The sequence below is a fragment of the Juglans regia genome, chromosome 12 (assembly GCF_001411555.2).
Source record: "Juglans regia cultivar Chandler chromosome 12, Walnut 2.0, whole genome shotgun sequence".
NCBI lineage: Eukaryota > Viridiplantae > Streptophyta > Magnoliopsida > Fagales > Juglandaceae > Juglans > Juglans regia.
The window spans coordinates 31,294,191-31,315,512 of record NC_049912.1 but is presented as its reverse complement, the minus strand read 5'-3'; the positions used below and the strand labels follow the sequence as shown (position 1 = coordinate 31,315,512).

Genomic DNA, 21,322 nt, shown 5'->3' with positions numbered 1-21,322 from the left:
ATTACTACAGTATTTCTAGAGTTGATACACTATAAAGTTTCATCTACTTCTACAATACGGCTATACTAACACTAACTATCATATTTTTAATATATATAATTATCTATTAGAATTTTTTATTTTATTTTAATATATAATTAAAAAAATATATTTCGAATTTTATCAAATATATTATAATAAATAGGTCATAATATAATAATATAAAAATATATTTTAGAAAAGTTAAAATATTTATGAGTTTTTAAATTAATAATAGATATTACTTATTTTTAATATATTGATAATATTTTCCACCTAATAATTAAAAATACTTTTCAATAATTGATAGGACCCACCAATTTACCAAATTCTTAAAAAAGTTAAAATCATCTCATTCTATCTTCACTATCGAAATATATACTTTTTTATAAATCATTTCATCTCATTTTAACTCAAAAATTTTACTATTGTTCAAAATATATGATCTCATAACAAGTAAATTAGATAATTTGGTAATTTAAATTAGATAGTTCGGTGTTAATAAAAATGTATAGAAAACATATGTAATACAATTTAAGTATTTAAAATATTATATGAATTCAAATAATTTCAATAAGAATGTAATTAATGTATCTAATATATGTTAAATTATCTCAGTAATTTCATATGAAAACTCATACTTGAAAATTGAAACACAAAAAAAAATAAGTAATAGTTTTGAATCAGGTAAAGTCAGATTGAATCGGTATAATTTAATAAAAAAAAAAATTTAAAAACCCCACTTTGATTTGGTTGACTTGGGATTGAGTCGTGGAAAGTGAAAGTTCCAAATTAACAATGCCATTGATAATTGCTATTGTAGACAGTGAAGTGGGTGATGAAACTCTTACCACCTAAGTTTCTTTTTTTCCCAAAGTCGGTCAATTGGCTGGCATTAATTCAGTTATTGAAGCACGTATTAAAGTAGCGGTGTTCAGCACAAGGCAGACAAACATTTCAATGCGACTCGACTGATAAGCCACCGACGCAATCGTAAAAGACAGTGGGTTCCTAAGCAAAGCAATACAACAAAGTACGTAATCCGATCCGTCCGTAAGACCCAATCCGACCCGAAAAACGGTTTGAAATAGCTTGCCGGTCGAACCTGCTGAAACCGACTATATGCTTTCACAATTGATCTCAAACCCTAGCTGTCATTCCTCTCCATTTCTCTCTGTCGTCATAACCTCTTGCAGTCGATTTAAAGCACGAGTTGGAGCATGTTATACGGATTGTTGATCCATTGTTCAACCACAAGGAAAATCTTCAGTTTTATGCCAATTTGGAAAAACAAAAAGAACAAAACAAAACATTTCATGATGGAATAAAACCCAACCTTATAAATACACGAACGAACCAAATATTAAATTGAAGAAGAAAAGCAAGGCTTGCTTGCATCAACCGTGAGGAGCTCGGTCCAAGCACCATTCAAGAATCCCCATAAAACCCATATCGGATGCTCTGCAAAAAATGTCCATTTCACCGTCACCCGCGAGTGCCACGGCTAGAGTCAACAAGATCCCCGCAGCAATGTCGTCAAACGCAGCTGCAACCATGGCGAGCTCTCCCACTCTGTTACAGTTGAGGTTATCGCGAGCTCCAACTATGGCAACCCGTCCCTTCTTGTCAAACGTAGCGATGTCGTCGACTTCCCCTGTTACTTGTTAGATCCTCTCACTCTCGCTTTCTCTCTGCATTTTATGACTTCAAATTCACATCAATTTCGTTTGTATCTCGATCTCTTGAGATTGAAGGTCTTATTACTCATCAAACTCGGGTCGGGTCAGTCCTAAATACTAATCGGGTCAGTCGGTCCTAAACCGTTTGGGTTTTCATTCGAGCAGACATTATTACCTTCAGCAACTACATATCAGAGACCGGGCTTTATCTACATATATATCTGCTCCCATAATTTAGCCACTATCACATCCAATGAACGATAACGAGACGGAAAGAAAAACTAGTGTTACAAAATCTCCAATTTGCATAAAAAATTAATAATTAATTAACTAAAATAACCTCAGATTAGCTTTTTTTAGTATCTGAGTCCTTTAGCAACCTCAAAGAAATGAGCAACATTCTCTTCGGGTGTACCTACAACAATACCATGGCCAAGATTCAAAATATGTTTCCCTCTCCCTGCTTTCCTCACGGTATCATTGATACGGTTGGTGATGAACTCCTTTGAACCAAAAAGTACACCTGGATCCACATTACCTTGAACTGCTAATTCTTGTCCCAGGCGCCTCCTACCTTCAGCCATATCAACAGTCCAATCCAAGCTAACTACATCAACACCCGTCAAAGCTAGCCTCTCAAGCAAGCCTCCGGATCCACTTGCATAAAGGATTAGAGGAAGATTTGGATGGGTTCGTTTCACAGCATCCACAATCTGCTTCAAGTACGGCAGACTGAATTCTTCAAAATCTACTGGGCTAAGCTCTGTGGCCCAGGAGTCAAAGATCTGAACAGCTTGAGCCCCACTTTCAGCTTGGTATTGAATGTATTTTGCCATTGACGTTGCAAATTTCTGAAGTAAGGCATGAAGGACCTGTAGGAGTAATCAGACCTCGAATAAAAACCTGACATCAGTATGAAAAAAGAGAGTATAACTTTATCTAACCTGTCTCCTCCATAAGCAAAGATTGAATTGCCTAAATAGATAATCCCAGTGATCTTTTATCAACTGAATGTTTCCTAGTTGGTCCGAATATACTAGACACAATTTTCACACGGGTTCAACCACCTCTCGAAAATGGAATTGCTCCTAAAGTTGTGTCGCATGATAGAGGTAACTACAACAAATTAATTAGACATTTGCATTTACAAGGAGTCTATAGCCAAGAAAGAGAAAAATTATACTCTTACCTACTTTAACTATCATTCCTTTTGCAATATGACCACCAAACTACCAAAGGTATCACTTTACTCCCCAAACTACTGCTCTTTTTGCAATTTACGCTATTCTTTAAAATGCAACCATTAAGATCGTGTCACATCGCCTTTTTTTTAATCCATCTTGGAGATCAGATCTTTTTTTTCTTTTTAGGAAGAGGGATGGTACCCCCAATTTTATGGAGGTCAGATCTTGAAGAATGGGGTAAATTGCAAAAGAAATGGTACTTTAGAGGAGTAAAGTGTGATTTTCCCAAAAATAGAAGGTTAAATATTCTAATAAGTGTGATGACCTAAACCTATATTTTCTTTAGGACTTCTGCTGCATACTACTATAATTTTTCATTTCCTGCTAAATCTCAAGTAAGGACTTCAACTAGCAATACGATTGTTCCAGTCATTATGTCTTGCATGACTCCGTAGAAACTAAGCCCCATCGCAATTATCATGCTAACTCATATGCAATCATATGGATGTTGTTAGAAAGCTGGAGGAAACAAGTACAAAATCACCTTGGGCTCTGAGAAAGCTAATCCCTTTATTTTAGTGAAGTGCTTTGATGAACCACCTTCAACCACATATGAAGCCAGGGTAAAAGGAGCCCCAACAAAGCCTAGGACCGCTGCTTTATTATCTACCTGTAAATAAAGACATTGGTGAACATAAACTATAAAAGAAAAAGAAAGAATACTATGGTTAAGGTAAAGGAACATAGAAGATATTGCAATATTCACTAATATGGACAACTGAAACTACACTATGGTTTATCTGAAGTTCACAGACTAGACACGTAGAATCACCCTTACTTTAGTGCATAAATCGAAATGGACTGTTTGGTGTTATCTGCTTAAGAGGTCCAACTCAAATTGAACATGCTTATTCAGAATTGACACAAGCAAGGGATTCCAACATGGTTTTATAATTCTGTTCCCCGATGGTACCATATGAGGAAATAGTTCAATCATTTTCCCCAGAAAAATATAAAACCCATGCCCGTTAGATTGAACTGGTAATGATCCATGTAAGGTATATAAACAGGTGGGATACAATTCTATTGAAATGAAGTACACAAAGAATACCTTGTCTTATGGTACACAACTGAATTGGGAAGCATTACTCATAAACTGCTAAAATGATTCAAATGAATGAAGACGAGAAATGGTTCTAAAATGAATCACTGAAGGATTTATTGGTGGAAAAAGAAAAGGGAACATGCCAAGTTAGACCTCTTTGCGCAGGATTGTCAAGGCTTCTCCAACATATGGGACCGAATCTCCAGGAACAAATTCTGTCACTAGATCAACATCAGCAGCTGTGCATAGGGGATTGAATATGATAGGACCCTTACCTTTCACAATGTCAAAAGGTATATTCATCCCAGATAGGGGGGTAAGAATGTCTGAGAATAAGATTACCTATCACAATCAATGTGAGCAAGATCTAAGATATGATCACAAACAAGTAGAGGGGTAAATGAAATTGCCTGAATTAACAAAATATGTATTAAAAAAATCGATTACCAGCTACTTATCAAAAAAAAAATCGATTACCAGCTAGGTATCTTACCCCATCAGGCTTAAAAACTTTCCACGGTTGTAGTGAAATTTCCACAACAAGATCAACATTTTCTGATCTTTCGCGAAATGAAGGATACTTCTCACAGATAATTTGGTAACTCTGGAACAAGAATTGTTGATAAATGAGATCCAAGTTATGAAGGGAAATAACTGTGAGATAACTATGAGATACCTACATAGCTAGGAAAGATATAAAAGAAACAGGTACTACAAGGACATGTTATAATAAAACTGCACCAGTAAAGCAGAACATTGGACTTTTGGATGTTTATTTATCTATAAACCAGCACAACAGTTTACTTTCTCTGGGTATACTCACAAGAAAATATCAATGCCCAACTTTATGCAGACAAGAAGACTTAAAAAAGGTACGAGTCGTATGAGAAGAACAGACAACAAAAAAAGGAATGGTATATACAGCAAACAAAACCATACTGAGGAACTCAGGACTCTGATATATAAAGTACTTGGGGCACCTAAAAAACCTGGTGTCCGCCCATATCTAGTCTTCCAATTAGTAACATCCAGAGGCAAAAGAGAAGGCCAATTCTGGTACTTTATTGTAGTCATAAAAGGATAAGAAATATAAAAACTTAGTCCAAAACAGGATTTAACAATTAGAAAACATCGAGCACGAGAAACTCAGGCATTCTGAAGTTACAGATTTTGGTGTTATCCTACAGCAAATCCTAGAAAAGGCATGCATCCCACATAAATTATATAGTAGGCCGTGAATATAAGAAATGTTATCTTGAAAGTGGTAGCTGTATAAACCTGCCTTCATGTACCTCCCTGCTTGCCTCATGAGCCAAACCGGGGGTCTCTCAACATCTTCCCCACGAACTGCATTAAGCAACAGCGGCTCAGCAGCTGCGGTAACTTTTGGTTCAGCCACAGTCCCTGAATTAGATGACTTGGGAATTAAGAATATACGCATGGACTCCAAGCATACTCTTTTCACTCGGCGTTTTATGCAAAAACTTAACCAGCCAACATATGTCGTAGAGAACTGGAACATGGATGGCAAAGTGAAGGCTTTTGAAATATGAAGACAGTAATTTCCTCGATAAGCTCACAGATTTCCATTTTATGTGGGACCCACATGCACAAATAGTCCAAAATCACGCATTATCAAGCACTGGCATTTCAGAAGCCAATGCATCTTCAAAATTTGAAGAAATATAGATAAAATGATCTACATTGGCTTCTTCAAAAAGTAAAAGTTTGAACTATGAGCTACAGTAATTTTAAGTATATCTTCAAATTTGAAAATGTACTGTTCATCTTCAAAAGTAATATTTTATTGTAAAAATTATCCCAATTGCTTTGATTTTCAGTTTCCATTTCCCACGGCTTTCACTTCCCTCGAACCACCTTTCACTTTCATTAATTAAAAATATATTATTAATTAATAAATAGTTAGTTTTGAAATATGTGAAGGAAGAAATATTATAATTAATTAATATATAGTTAGTGTAATTGTAAAATATAAAAAAAAAATTAAAAATATTATTACTAAAAAAATAATATTATATTATTATTTTGACTAATTCAATGTGAGGTTATGGCTAGAGAGTTTTAGATTTATAAAAAATATGTATTTCTCATCAAATTTTAAATATTACTTTGACGAAACCAATGCTAATGCTACCTACTAAATACCAATGCTAATAAAGTGAGCTCTGCTGCATAGTAAATATAAATACTAAAAAATCTATAAGATGCCTGGGTAGTGGGTGCTAGGTTATCAACATCACCGACATTACAATTTCTTTTTTAAAGTAAATTCCCGACATTACAATTTTAATACATATCAAGTTCCATGTACAAGAACTGGTCTAAGAATTACAAGAGCATTCATCACATTTTGGTTGCCAAGAAAGTACGAGAAACGACAAAACCGAAAAGCGAGCAGCACACTCCATTAATATTACCAAAAACGAAAAGAAAATACTGAAGAAACTTAATCCCACAAATTTCTCAGGAAACCAAAAGAGACATTAATCACCAAATGGGTAATAATAAGAATAACAGACGGTATTCAAAGGGAGAGAAATAACCTCCAAGGGCACAGTGGATTCGGGGCCTTGAACTCGAAGAGAAAGCGAATCTTGAGCTTCTAGCGGAAGCCCAAGGGACAGAGAAAGAAGGCACGGAGCTACAGCAAGACATTGTTCGGAAATAGGCAAAGCATCCAGAAAGCTGAAGCTACTTTGGGGAAGATGTTGGCATATCTCCGAGTGAAAAGAAGTTTAGATTAGATTAGTAAAGAAGTCAGAGGTGTGGAAGATGACGGGAATAGATAAGAGCGTCTAGAGTCGGATCACCATTTCTCGATGCCTGATGCTATGCAATCTTTCGCCACGTCAGCGTTGGAAAGGTTATTTGGAAGTCTCGGAGAAGTGAGGCAAGAAAATTATATTTACCCAAATATTTTGTGATAATATATTATCACTGTATTCATATTTCAAAATTAATTAAAAGAAAAAGAGAAATTAATGATTTTGTGATAATAGTGCTATAACCACCAATGGCATAACTCTTAAACATTTTAAAAAAATTACAATATCATTAAAAAAAATACTTCTTTAATTATTTAAAAAAATTTATAGGGAGAATTCATCGGGACCAACTCTCGGTAACTTTAGCTTTTTGTGATAGGATGTATCATCCTACCAACACTGTATGTGTGAGATATTTCTTTCGAAGTTAAAACTACAAAAATAATTTCTTACGGGAATGTTTGGAGAATGATATAAGAATTTTGTAAATTGTAATAAGATGGTTTGTAAATAGTAATGAAATAATTTGAATTAAATATTTCTTAGTTTTGTAAAAAGAGAGAAAAAGTTGAATAAAAAGTATTATAAAATTAAAATATTATTAGAATATAATTTTTTAACATAATTTTTATTTTACGATTTGAAAAAGTTAGATTATTTTTTATTTTTTATTTGAAAGTTTTGTAAAGTTTAATGATTAGTTTGAAAGTAATTGTATTTGAGATATGTTTGGAAATGAAATGAGATAGGATGTGATCAAAATAATTTCTAAAAATCCCCTTTAAATGTTTGAATTGAGCTATCTTAATGCCAAACATATATATACATATAGACGTAGTAATACTATTCTTTGTAAATGATTCAACTTACTTTCGGCTTGTCTTATTTATTACGTTAAGGAAGCATGAATAACTCCCATGTGGTTAAGGGTAGGCTCCGACTCATCGGAGTCGGAGTTCTCACCTCCAACCTCCAACTCCGACTGGAATTGGAGGTTAAAACACCCTCTGACTCCTACTCCGACTCCAATTGGAGTCGGAGTTCAACTCCGATCGGAGTTCGGAGTTCAGAGTTCGGAGTTCAGAGCTCCGATCGAAGGGTGTTTTGCTTTAGAATTTTTACATGAAGCCCGAAAGTTTATGAGTAAAATGCATATGATCGAGATTTGATTTAAGACTTAATTATAAGTAAAGAAATATTGCATAAACAAATAGGCTTTGAGGAAAGTGGAGATTGAGAGTACTACTGAGAAAATAATATATTAACAACTCATCTCAACTCATCTCACTACTATTTATTACTATTCAGCAACTTTAACTCACAAATCTCACTACTATTCACAACCAATCTCACTACTATTCACAACTCATCTCAACTCATCTTCGAATCCAAACGAGGCCTAAGATTTGTTTCTGATTCATTAACAAAAATTGCACCTTCATTATCACCTAGAGTGACTAAACTCTAGAAAAATGTTTATTCAAATAACAATTATCAAACATAAAACAGGAGTACACATGATCGAGGATAGTCACCAAAATTCTAATGAACTACATAATAATTAAACATGTCTCATAACTCAGCAATATTTCACAATTTACATTTTCATTTTCACAAATACCTTCCTTGTATACACTGGTGTCATTTCACAGTGTTCCACTCCACTGTAATCAATTTCATTTTACATTTACAAGCAACCCAACAACCAATAACTAGACCCAAAACAACTGTTATAGTGTAAAGCATCAAATAATTCCAGGCAACCCAACATTATGGTAAAAAATAAAAATTGGGAAAATTAATTAATTTAGGGCTCAGAGTCTTGGACTACACTTACGAGTTACGGCATTGCAAAGGCTGAACGGTGCAAATGACGACAAGATCACAACGACAAACAGGAACTGAGCAATAGAGACTCAGAGAGGGAACATAGAAGATTTAGAGAATCAAAAGAAGGAAAAGAGAGTGAGGGAAAGAAGGAAGAAGGGAGGTCTTGCATTTTGGACTCCCATGTGAAGAAATGACGTCCGACCGTTTATTATTATTTTTTAATAATTCAGGGATGTTTTTTTTAAAAAAAAAAGTCAGAGTTTTGTGATGTTCTGAACCCCGACTCCGACAATCATTCTCAGAATCACTCAGACTCCGACTCCGAATTCTGACCACTCTGACTCCGTCAAAGTTGGAATCGAAGCATAAGTCTAACGGAGTCAGAGTGGGTTGGGTTTGCACAACCCTACAGGTGTAACTTCTTTTACATTTCAATTTTGATTTTAATCCTTAACCGATTGGCTTGGGAGGGGAAAGAAAGAAAATAAATAAAACTCACGGATTGGGAGAGAAAATCCCCCCAAAAAAATTGTGAGCAACACATAAAAAGATCGAGACCAGGATTTGAATATAATAATTACCCCATGTTTGAAGAAACAAAACAGGCACGGGCCGCCATTAGCCAGTACCTCCTGATCCACAACTAGAAGAACATTTCCATCCAACACTAGAATAAACATCTTCTAGCTATTTACCCTTTAGCCTCCCTCTTATTTTTCAATTTCAAATTTTTAAATTTTTTATCTAATCATTATAATTTTTTAAAACTTATAAATAAAACACACAAAAATTTCAACTTTTTAAAATCCCAAAATAAAAATCTTATTAAAAAATTACATTCTAACAATATTTTAACTTTACAATATTTTTATTCAACTTTAATGAAAACAATGACTTTTTTTTTTGATAAGTAATCGATATATATAAATAGAGATAGGCAAAATCCAAATACACAAGATGATATACAAGAGAAAAGATCTATCTAAGTCGAAGTAAGAAAAACTAAAAAATCATGAAAATTCATGTCATTAAAGTCTTGAGAAATGGCCCATAAGCATATAGTACAGAAAAATAGGGTTTTAAGTTCCTCCGAAGACCGCTCCTTATTTTCAAAAGTCCGATCCTTGTTTTCTAATGAAAACAATGCCCTTTCCACATATATGTCAACTAAAAACGCTTGAAATTGTAGCAAACCCCCAGATTATAAGAATTAACGTTTGAATTGGGAAACCACCGAACAAAATTTAATCATATCAAATAAGAATTCAAAAAACAAAAAACAAAAACAGAGAGCACTAAAACAACAATACAAAAGGAGGGTGACGACCAGCTGCTTAATTACAAGGAGAAACTTGGATGGAAAAAGGGAATCAAAAAATAGTATCTATGGTAAGCTTCCTTTTTGGAGGAGATTTCTCTACAATCTGCTTCTGCAGGTCCATGAATGTAGAACCCTTATTGGCAAATAATCTTCGCAGGTTGATTACTGAAAGCTCATTAAAGCCAGCCACCGCGAGATCTGCCTGCACCAGATTGTACCTGGCATGTTCCAAAAAATTCATCAGTCTCTGGCTACAATGCGAGTTTTTTACCTATTTTCAGGCTACGCTCCAAAGGCTAGAAAAGTGAAACAATAATCAGCATTCGTCTGCCTAAACTATGTCATGCTAAAATTGATATCAAATCGGAGATATTGCACTCGCATAGAAACAGAAAACTGAAATCAATTATTATTCTAAGTGATTAAAGAGGAAAACTTGATTGTGTAGTATCATTTTATCACTATAAACTCCTCTAAAATGTCACAAAGATTTGCACTGAAAGCCAGACTTCTATGTATCTTTACACGCATTAAAAAGATCGTACATGTTCGTGTGCTTATCCAATGAACAACATACTTAAATTATGCCAGTTTTATGAGATATCTTAAAACTCCATATACAGAAGTGTGAATACGCACGCTGGGTAAGCACCAATTAGTGCCACAGCCATCATTGTACAGTTGTGAGCAGCAGTTACACCCCTCGGGTCATCCTCAAACACTACGCACTTGGATGGTTTCCGGTCCAACTGCAAGGAGTACAAGCATGTCAAAAACGATAGTAGGGCTATAGAGCAGCAATTATGTCGTATATACCTAGGGGTAGAACCAGAAGATTTCATTTGGAGGGACAAAGCTATTAAAAATTGGGAGGGGGGAATAATTTGTACAGAATTTACCTTATGAAAAACCTTAACAATTAAATTTCAATTTAAGGATAAGTTAATTATAAATTAATTTACAATATAATTTATATAGACGGAAGGGAAGTTCTGCCCCAGTCTACCATATCTCAGGAAAACTACATGCTAAAATTTTACATTCATATGCTTTGCAATCTACCTTCAAATGTAATGAGTTCCAGATATGACAATATATGAGAGACCCAGCATCAAAATTCAAAATTTTAATTGAAGAAAATCAAAGTTGCCTAGTATCATCATTTATAGCTCAGTAGTAATTAAATGGCTCCAGATTAGCCATTTCAAAATATAGACATTGAACTTGAAACCTGACATTTGTAACATAGAGATCTTAATAATGTCTAGCAGACTACCTTCACAGCTGCAGAAAGAAACCTATGAGCTATTGATTCCATACCATCTTCTTCGGTCACAATTGCCTGCAACTCCAAAAAGATGACAATTAGCTGAGGATTCATCATGGTCCACCATTCACCCCAGTAAATTTAAGTGGGATTTACCATTGTGCAATCGAAAATATTTCCCAAGTATCTGGTCAAAATATATTTCAGATTTTTTTAAAGCAGAAATAGAAGTGAATGTATTCCACCTCTAAGGAAAAAACGATTTCTGTTGGAAGAATCTCTCTTTTCCCTCAGTGACCTCTCTTTGTAGAGAGGTATTCACTGGTAATGATGTCTAATCGTCCTGTTGTTTATCATCTTCTTTAGTTTGGTTGTATTCTGTTGTTTGTCAGTTGTTATTTTAGAGATGGATAGGAGTTTGCATATAGAATCCCAGGTATTTGAATTTAGGAGAAAAGGAGGTAATGTGTTCTGTATTACAGAAAAGGGAAGAAAACATACTATGTCTTTATATCTATCTGGCGGAATGGTGGTTTGGTTTGCTAAGGAGATAGAGGTTTGTTGGAAGAATCTGGGTAAGATGGTTGATTATCAGACTAGAAGGGAGGGAGACAAAGTTTTTATGTTGCAGGGGGGCCATAATCAGTCTGGTAGGTTTCTGAAGAAGTTAGAATATGGCACAGATTTGGGTAAAGGAATTTTAGTCATCCCTGAAGGGAGGAGTGGATGTGGATGGGCTGGTTTTGTGAAATTCTTACAAGAAATGGTTAGGTCCTCTTCCGCTGCGACATTTCATGCTGATAAGAGGTACGTCCAAGGTTGGGCAGGTTGTAAATCATCCAAGTAGTAATTTGAGGGCTGCCATTTCTTTACATGCTGGTGATGATAAGGCTGGAGGAGGTTCTTAAGTGGCAGCATTGATGAAACCTGTGCAATTTTCAGAGATTAGGAGGTGCCAAGAGTAGGAAGGAGGTTATCTCACTGGAAGATGGAAGGAGGAAGGAAGGGGTGACAGAACTCAGGCGTAATTATGGTGACGGTAGGAGTTATGAGGTGTTGGAAAACATAGGAGAAGTGGAAGGGACACTTTGGCATTTACATTCTGAATTAATGGGATGGAAGGATAAAATTATCTTTTTATTGAATAAGGTTGATGGAGGGCTGGGTTTATTGATGGGTTTGGGCCATAAGATGGAAGCCCAAGAAAATAAAGTGAGGCTGGTGAAGGGGATGAGTGGGTCAAGTGAGGTTGGCTGTGGTGGTGGGCTGGGTAGAGGCCTAGTCACGCGATCTGTTTGTTGGAGGCCTAAGGAAAGCACTGTGGCTCTTTCGGGCTTGAGAGGAAAAATGAAGCATCGGCCCAACCCATCGTTGAAGTCGATGGCTTGTTTGTCACCATAGAGGGGTGCGACGGAGGGAGGCGATCCTAATGGGAGTTTTTCGACGAGGAAGGGCTCGGAGGAGAGGGTGGTACCAAGATCTATCGGCCTGATAGAGGAAAAGGAAACTCAATCCAGCTGCTCGACGGCGCTGTTGGTGGATTTGTCTGCACAGAATGGAGCTGGGGATGAGGTAGTTGAGAATGACGGGTGGAGAATCACGTTTTTTATGTAGTTGGGATGCTGGAGAATGGAGCTATTTCTTCAGAAAATAATATTTTTGAGTTGCAAAGGGGTCCTATTTGCTGTACAGAGGAAGAAGATGGTGAAATTGGAGATTCATGTGAACCAGCAAAGGATTTTTCTCCTGTTCCTCCATGTTCTATTTTCCCTGGTATTGAGTGGAAATCTAAATCCTCTGATTGGGTGATGAGAAAGGTGGATGGGATAAAGGAGTGTGTGGGTGTGTCTTGTGATGGATTTGAGGAACAGTTTAGAACTCTTAAGTAAAAATATTATATATATCAAAAGGAGAAACCAAGTATACTGAATGTATACAAGAAAACACATTGTCCAAAAAGCCCCTAATGACTCAAAAAGCCCATAAAAAAAACCCAAAATACACCAGACCCAACCCCAACCCCTTGTTTCCCATAGAACTCAAACTCTACCCAAACACCAACCCTAACACCTTGATTCCCGTCTTCACAATGCTCTCCCTTTAGACTTCCCTCTAGTTGAGCTACCACCCTTGGCGTCGTAGTTGATTATTGAAAAAAGACGTTATACCTCCCTGTTTTTCTTGAAACTTGATTTGGTTTCAAGCGCGTGGCTTGCCTCGATCGCAGTAATTAGTTCTTTAATTTGGTCTTCACATCCTCCTTGTGAAATTTCCACGAACTGCTGAATCTCGTTAACTTTAAGCAGAATCCAATCCACTATTGGAGGAAGAGAGACCAGAGGAGCCACAATATCCAACTGCACTTCCGACTCTAGACATTCCTCTACACATGGCACCAACGCCAAACCCATTGGTTCTCCAGTAACTCCATTGCTTCTCTCCAATAGTATCGGGGTCCCAATTGGAGATTTTGAGGTGACAACAAGTTCCTTCACCTCTAGGGTGATAGCAGATCCTACATCTCCTTCAAACCTCAGCAGTACACCATTTTCCTTCAACTCTGACAAGGGAGCCATAGTTTCTTCGGGGACCAAGGGTGTAATACTGACTATCGGACTATCCTGTGTTACACGAGGCGAATGACATTCCATTACTAATGTCTCTACGCCAATACCCGATGTAGACCCAGCTTCAAATAATCCAGATTTCCTTTTGACCCGACATACTCTCCTGGATCTGGTTATAGGGACAGGGGCGAATCCGATCTTTTGTTTTCCTTTTTCTGAGTTTAAAGGATTCGGACCTATCTTGTTTCTTACCACCTTGTTGCCTCCAGCTGAAAGCCAGTCTATTTGCGTAGACAAGCTGCCTTCAACTCGACAAGTTGGATTTCCATCTCCTTTAAAGAATTGTGCATCTCGACAAGCTGGTCTTGTGGACCCCCCACACTCTGAATCCTCGAAGCATGACCCGTCTTTAGAGCTGCCGCTTAGGATCGCCTCGTCATCCCATCGAGGATGTACTTGGGTGTTTATGCACCTCCAAGTTCTCCCTCTCTGCACCACCTTGTCCTTCCAAGCCGTCACTCACTCTCTTGCCGAAGGAAAAATCACGCAACACCTCCCCCATCCTTTTCCAGCCACTGCCCCCCTCTTCAGGAATGAAAATAAAATTCCTCCTCCCACCACCACCATACTCCTCCACCGCCATATAACATCCTCGAGCATTCGAGCAACGATGCGCCGTGAAATTGCGTCTACCTTCCCAGATAGTGGAGAAAAAATCTTGTTTCACATCCTTAGTGCACGCTTCCATGGCCTTGGCCAGCCACTGTATTGTTGTTGAACCCAGAACCAACTTAGATATCACCCTTCGACTCCTTTCAGTAATGACCAACATGCTCCCCTCCTTCACCATTGTGAAGGATTTAGATTCTATGACCAACTCCACAGAAGAACCCATATTGACCCACTCCCCTTCTTCAACAACCATTCGTCATCTCAGAGAAACCAGATCAGAATCCGTTGGGCTTGTCTTGGACTCCAAGTCGTGCTCACTATAAGCACTGTAGAGTCGTGCTCACAGGAGACGCCGGAGCCTTCCGAGTTGACGGCACGACCAATGGAGCCTTCGGGAGGATCGCCAGAGTACTTTGAGAGACAATACAACAAGATCTAGGTTGCCGGAGGTTGGACCGACACCGAACGGCCCTCAGCGAAGTCGCCGAGGTCCGTCGGCTTTATCTGTGACGATGGTGCGGTGTCTCTCGCAAGCAAGGGTGGGTGGCGGCAGGTCTGGTTTCTAAGGGTTTCACGCTTCGTGGTGGTTTCTCTCTCCTCAGGACCGACGCTAGACGGCCCTTAGAGAAGTCATCGGGGCCCGTCAGCTTTGTCTGTGATGTCGGTGAGAGGTCACTCGCCGGCAAGGGTGGTGGCAGTTTCCTTAGGGTTTTACTACAGAGAGGAAAAAAGAGCTTTTGATTTCTTCTTCTACTAGAGCTCTTTTAATTGCTATTGAGGCTGGTCAACTTTCGTTGGCCAGATCTGTTTTAAAGAAGGAGAGAGAATTGAAGAGATTGTCATGCTCGGTAAACTATGATGGGAATGGAGGAATTGTAGTTAGAAATAAGGGAAAGGAAAGGGCTGTGATAGATTCCAGATGAAGCCAAAGATTATTTCTTGGAATGTAAGGTCTCTTAATGACCTTGGTGGAATTCTTATAATTTTTTAGGTACTCCTAGTTTTATTCTGGCTGGAAAATTGAAATCTCTTAAGAAAGATATAAAGAGATGGAATAAAGAGGAGTTTGGGAATTTGGACAGCAAGCGAAAGCTTCTTATGGAAGAGTTGAGAGGTTTGGATGAGAAGGAGGTGCAAGGGGTTATTCCGGGGGAGGATTGGAAAAGAAAAATAGGGGTGGCTTCTGAACTGGAAAATATAGCGTTAATGAAGGAGATTTCGTGGAGGCAAAAATCTAAGGTGCTATGGTTGAAAGAAGGGGATAGTTGCACTAAATCCTTTCATTAAATGACGAACTCTCGTAGAAGAAATAATGTGATTGAGGTTCTTCGAAATGGGGACAGACTTATTTCGGATCAAGAAGATATTAAGGCTCACATAGTGAATTTTTATGAGCAGTTTTTTTCAGAAGATTTTTCTTAGAGACCAAAACTGGACAGAAATTGTTTCGATTCTATAGATCAGGTCGAAGCGGATTGGCTAGAGAGAGAGTTTGAAGAAGATGAAGTACTTAATGTGGTTAAAGGTATGGATAGGAATAAGGCTCCGGGTCCGGATGGGTTCTCTTTGGCGTTTTATCAAGCATGCTGGGACATTGTTAGAGAAGATATTACGAAGGTATTCACTGAATTTCATTCGTACATGAGGTTTGAGAAGAGTTTTAATGTGACTTTCATTGCACTTATTCCGAAAAAGGTAGGGGCTGTGGAGATGAGAGCTTTTCGGCCTATAGTTTGGTGAATGGAGTGTATAAAATCATATCTAAGGTGCTGGCCAACCGTTTAAGCAGGGTGATGGAGAGGATTATTTTAAAATCGCAAAATGCCTTTGTGAGGGGAAGACATAGTTTAGACTCTGTTTTAATTGCTAATGAATTCTTGGAGAGTAGAATTAAAATGGAGAAAGCTGGTATTATAATCAAATTGGACATAAAAAAGGCCTATGACCATGTGTGCTATGATTTCCTTGTTTATATGCTGAGGAGATATGGTTTTGGAGATAAATAGTGTTCGTGGATAAAGCATTGTGTGTTGACTTCAAGATTTTCAATTTTGGAGAATGGAGAACCAATATGATTCTTTAGTAGCTCGTGTGGTTTGAGGCAAGGTGATCCCATCTCTCCCTTTCTTTTTGTTATGATCATAGATGCCTTGAGTAGAATGATTGAGAGGGCGGTGGATGGTAATTTTCTGTCCAGCTTTGTGGTGAGTGATGAGGACCGGAGTAATTTAAGTGTTTTACACTTATTGTTTGCTGATGATACATTGATTTTTAGTGAGCCCAATTCTGACAATCTTCGTGCTTTGAGAGCACTTTTGCTGTGTTTTGAAGCCGTATCGGGGTTAGGAGTTAATTTTTTTGATAAGTAAAAGTAAAGGGGTTAAGAGTTAATTTATCAAAATCTGAAGTTGTTCCTGTGGGTTCTGTTCAGAATATTTCAGACCTGGCAAATATTCTGGGGTGCAGAATTTCTTCACTCCCTTTTGAGGTACCTCGGGCTTCCTTTGGGGCAGGCTTCTTATAAATCTGTTAATATTTGGGATGGGGTGATTGAGAAAATTGAAAGGAGGTTAGTTGGTTGGAAGATGATCAACTTGTCTAAAGGGGGAAGATTAACTCTAATAAAAAGTACTTTGTCTAATCTTCCCACTTATTTCTTATCTCTTTTTTCGTTGCTGGCAAGGGTAGAAAGAAGAATTGAGAGTTTATTTCGGAATTTTTTATGGGGTGGTAAAGGAGAAGAAAAAAAGTTCCATTTGGTTAGTTGGAAGAAGTTATGTCAACGATTGTGGTGGGTTGGGGATAAAAAACTTAAGATTTTTTTTTTTTTTTTAATTTATGTCAGGGAACTTTTCCAAGGCAAGGCCATTTAGACCCACCCCTGCAGAGTAAACCCCAGTCCCATGCACTGCACCCTCGAAAGTTTCCCTACACAGAATTGGTTAAATCGCTAACTTTTCACTAGGAGGTGTGGCCCCAAAAGATTGTTTGCACCCATGAGGTGTTGAACCTTGGACCTTGAAGGGAGTGATACCCCAAGACCAAGGTCTTCACCACTTGGGCCAACCCCTTGGGGTTCTTGAGATTGTTTAATAGAGCATTACTTGAGAAATGGCTTTGGAGATACCACTTGGAAAGAAATGCCTTATGGAGAAATGTTATTGATGTAAAAAATGGTAGTTTGTGGGGAGGTTGGTGCTCAAAAGATACAAGAGGTGCATATGGGGTGAGTTTGTGGAAGTTCATTAGGAAAGGATGGGGGGAATTTTCTAATCATATTAGATTAAAGGTGGGGGAGATGGGAAGAGGATACTTTTCTGGCATGACTTGTGGTGTGGGGAATCTACACTTTTTTCCCTCTCTTTTCAGAATTGCAAGGGATCAAAATGCAGCTGTGGGTTATTCTTTCTTTTGCATTGACAATAATATTCAGTGGAGCTTCATTGGGGAAGGGAAGGTACTAGTTCGAGTCTCCAAAAGTGTCTTTCAATTAAATTGATTTTTCTTATAGAAAAAATAATATTCAGTGGAATGTTAACTTTTTTAGGATTTTTTTTTTTTTTATAACTTTTTTATGGATGTTAATGACTGGGAAGTGGATGATGTTGAAGTGTGCCTATCCTGCTGAAATGTGTATATAAAAGTGTGCCTACTCACTACTTTTCTCTACAGGAGAACTATCTGAAACAAGTAGCCAACCTGGAAGTACTTCTTGAGCCCCATTTGCTCTAGGGCCTCTACCATGTATCTCCGATCAAGACTTGAAACAACAGCACAGGGGATGCTAGCTGTAGACACTGCATCCAACCATTCTCTGAGCCCCTCCATGGGTTCTTTAAGCTGAAAACAAGTGAGCTAATATAAGTTGTTGCACTGGAGACAAACACAAGATCAATAGAATCAATTGAAGCATGCGCTCACTTCGAGGAGATTCCCATAATATAACTGCGAAAACCTAAGCTTCAATCTTTCCCGTTCACTTTCTGATTCGTCCCAGAGTAAAAACTGAAAGATTTTGGTAACTTGTCAGAGACATTAGATAAAACAAATAAGGAACTGACACTTTATAAGAAACAACAGCCTTCATCTCTGAAAACAAATTCCTTTCTAGTCTAATAAGAGATTCATTCCTGACAACACTCTATGTAATTATTGTGATAGATAGAACACTCAGTTCAATAATCCTAAGATGACCATAAATTTCCAAACCTTATGGAGTACATGATCAGCACCTGCATATACCATCAGTCTTTGCACATCACCATTTTCAGGCATTTTTTTTCCTGCATAAGAAGTCAAAATAACTAAATTTATGATCTTACACCAGAACTTTTGTGGTTCAATCTCGTCAATTCATCACAAAATAATCATAAAAACAATAGGTCTTCTACTTGCAAGTCAGTGTGGAGGACAGACTATCCATGCCACTGGCATGGCACAATTTGGTTTACAAGATTTAAATTTTTAAATTTCTCTTACAAATCAAATCATGCCATATTAGCAATGCGGAAGGTATGTTCTCCACACTAGCTTGCAAATAAAATTTTTCTAAAAATAAAAGAAACAGATGAAAATTTGTTACATACCCTCTTCATGGGCAAGCCGCTTCCATGCATTCAACTTTAAAGCTCGAGTATCTGCCTAAACATTACACATGCAATTACATGAGTGAAAACATTTCCACGGATTTTTGAGGAGTAACAATAATATGAAAAAGAAACAGCATGTTATAGTGCAAGTCTCATTGTAAGAATAAACTGCATTTCTAATCCAAATTTCTAATCATTTATCTTGTCAATCAATGATTTGCACCACATGGGTTTACAAATCTGAGTACACTTTCGGTTACGTACCACCCAACATATTAATAAAAAGTAAAAACTATCCAGCATCAACACATTATCCATGAAATACACTGCAAAGTACGGAAATTTACCACCACGTTGTCCCAGGAGAAGATAAGGCCATATGCTTCATCCGGCTTCATTGCATAGCGTATTCTTTGAAGAAAACCTTCTTGCAATCTGTCGTTCAAAAAATCCTATTTGAAATAAGGAGTGACAAATGTGAGTAATAGTCGATGCCTCTATCCACTCCCCTCTCCAACAAGCATAAAATGGCAACCAAATTCCACAAATATCAGAGGAAACAATTAAACTACGGAAACGAGATAAACCAAATTCCTTACCACATCAACCTTTAGAGGCCCATCTGGTCTAAAAGTCTCAAAACCTTCTCCATATTCAGCCCCAATTGCCTGAAACACAACCAAAGGTGTTTAACATCAAAGTTGAACACTATTAGCATATAACATTTTGTCACTTAATCATTTATTTATTTACTGTAAACAGGCTCAGAATACTCTAGAGTTAGGTTTTGTTTATTGTCGGCAATACCCCTGCCTTTTGTAACAGATTTGATTCTCTCTCGTATGTGTATAAATACACCATACCTCACCAATGAATATATGAAGGAATTCATGAAAATCTCCCAGGCTTACAAACACAAATTCCCAATTCATCAAAACTACTACCCCAACCATGAAAACTAGCAAATAAAAGCTAAAACCCAGAAGTTCTACTCCTTCAAACACAAATGTATTCACAACTGTGTTCGCCATCATATCTTCCATGCAGATTGCAAGTTAAGGCAAGCCCAGAAACGAAACAGTGAACATTTCATAGCTCCGGTACATTGAAAAGAAGAAATAAATGAAACAAGCAGATTGATAAATAATAATTAGGAATGCCAAACAATAAACATTAAAAGGGGCATGAGAAATCAGTACCTCTTGCATGAAAAGCTTGTTGGGTGTGATGGGAAACCCATTAAAGGAATCATTTTCATCGAACCCAAAAGCGTTCCTAGCCACCAGATTATGCCTAACCAGGTTCATGTGCCCTAGTTTCTGTATAATACAAGCAATTTATAATCGAATCAAACTGTAGAAACGCAAAAGAAAATTTCAGAAATAAAAGAAATAAAGGCAGACCGGTAATCTGAGCTTCGAAGGGAACGAAGAAAGTAAAATCTGAGAAGAGGGTCTCCATGGAAGTATAAGAGAAGAGGTTCGAAGATTGCTGCAAGTGGCACAGCCCATTAGGACAGGACCAGATGATTATAGTTGCACCCCGAGTCCCGTAGGTAGGGAGAAGCTGCTTTTAATTTTTGAGTTCAATCCCGACCTTTTGTATGTTTTTACAACCTCTATTGGCAGGCACCACGTTTATGACTCATGTGTATGGTACCTGACGCCTTTTTCTTCAGTACTGTGAGTCTGCGATCATTCACGTGACTTCTTTCGGACTGTTTGGATGGGAGGAATCGGAAAGAAATGGAATGGGAAGGGAAGAGAAGGGAATGCACTGTTGCTTTTGTTTGGAGAGATAAATGAAGAAAGGAGACGAAACAATGAAGCTCTAAATACTGCTTTACTCTCTAATCTCTATCGTGGATGAAATATAAAATTTTATGTTTCAGTTTATCCCCATTAATTTAAAACCACAAATAAGTGAGAATAATCCAATACTCCCCGAACTCCATTCCTTTTTTTTTTTTTTTTTTTTTCAGGACTATGTTTAGATAATAAAAATATTTTATTTTATTTCATTTTATTATTATAATTTTTTAAAATTTTTAAACAAAATATCATAAATAATTTAACTTTTTTAAATTTTAAAATAATAATAATATTAAAAAATAATATTTTATTTAACTTTCAACTTTTATCTAAAATCATTTCATCTCATCTCACTATTCAAACCACACAAATATCTTTTCGACTTATAAACTATGTCCTTTATATTATTATTTCATCTGAATGATGTTCTGAGTTCTCGAAGTTGCATGTTTGGTTATGGATATTTTATAGAAATGTTTGGATAGTGAGTTAA

At 37.2% G+C, this 21,322-nt stretch overlaps 2 protein-coding genes across 2 annotated transcripts; both read right to left on the bottom strand.

Annotated features, from left to right (window-relative positions):
- Positions 1-1,968: 1,968 nt before the first annotated feature.
- LOC109004766 (uroporphyrinogen decarboxylase-like) lies at positions 1,969-6,877 on the bottom strand. The gene is made up of 6 exons (XM_018983442.2): positions 6,551-6,877; positions 5,269-5,390; positions 4,480-4,590; positions 4,140-4,328; positions 3,426-3,551; positions 1,969-2,569 (listed from the first exon to the last, which is right to left on the bottom strand). The coding sequence occupies exons 1-6, from the start codon at positions 6,660-6,662 to the stop codon at positions 2,054-2,056; spliced, it is 1,176 nt and encodes a 391-aa protein (XP_018838987.2). The 5' UTR covers positions 6,663-6,877; the 3' UTR covers positions 1,969-2,053.
- Positions 6,878-9,785: 2,908 nt separating this feature from the next.
- Positions 9,786-20,855, bottom strand: LOC109004763 (phosphoglycolate phosphatase-like). The gene is made up of 11 exons (XM_018983439.2): positions 20,422-20,855; positions 20,218-20,337; positions 19,618-19,686; positions 19,366-19,470; positions 19,016-19,070; positions 18,639-18,712; positions 18,351-18,434; positions 18,129-18,269; positions 11,200-11,265; positions 10,563-10,672; positions 9,786-10,141 (listed from the first exon to the last, which is right to left on the bottom strand). The coding sequence occupies exons 1-11, from the start codon at positions 20,527-20,529 to the stop codon at positions 9,973-9,975; spliced, it is 1,101 nt and encodes a 366-aa protein (XP_018838984.1). The 5' UTR covers positions 20,530-20,855; the 3' UTR covers positions 9,786-9,972.
- Between the last annotated feature and the right edge of the window lie 467 nt (positions 20,856-21,322).

Excerpts from the sequence above, each read along its gene's own strand:
- LOC109004763 (XM_018983439.2), bottom strand. The coding sequence starts at position 20,529 with ATGGGCTGTGCCACTTGCAGCAATCTTCGAACCTCTTCTCTTATACTT. Across the intron at positions 18,435-18,638 it reads CTGATCATGTACTCCATAAG|TTTTTACTCTGGGACGAATC; the intron begins GTTTGGAAATTT and ends AAAATCTTTCAG. Across the intron at positions 10,673-11,199 it reads TTCTTTCTGCAGCTGTGAAG|TTGGACCGGAAACCATCCAA; the intron begins GTAGTCTGCTAG and ends TACTCCTTGCAG.
- LOC109004766 (XM_018983442.2), bottom strand. The coding sequence starts at position 6,662 with ATGTCTTGCTGTAGCTCCGTGCCTTCTTTCTCTGTCCCTTGGGCTTCC. Across the intron at positions 4,591-5,268 it reads AAGCAGGGAGGTACATGAAG|AGTTACCAAATTATCTGTGA; the intron begins GCAGGTTTATAC and ends TTCTTGTTCCAG. Across the intron at positions 4,329-4,479 it reads AAGTTTTTAAGCCTGATGGG|GTAATCTTATTCTCAGACAT; the intron begins GTAAGATACCTA and ends TGATTGTGATAG.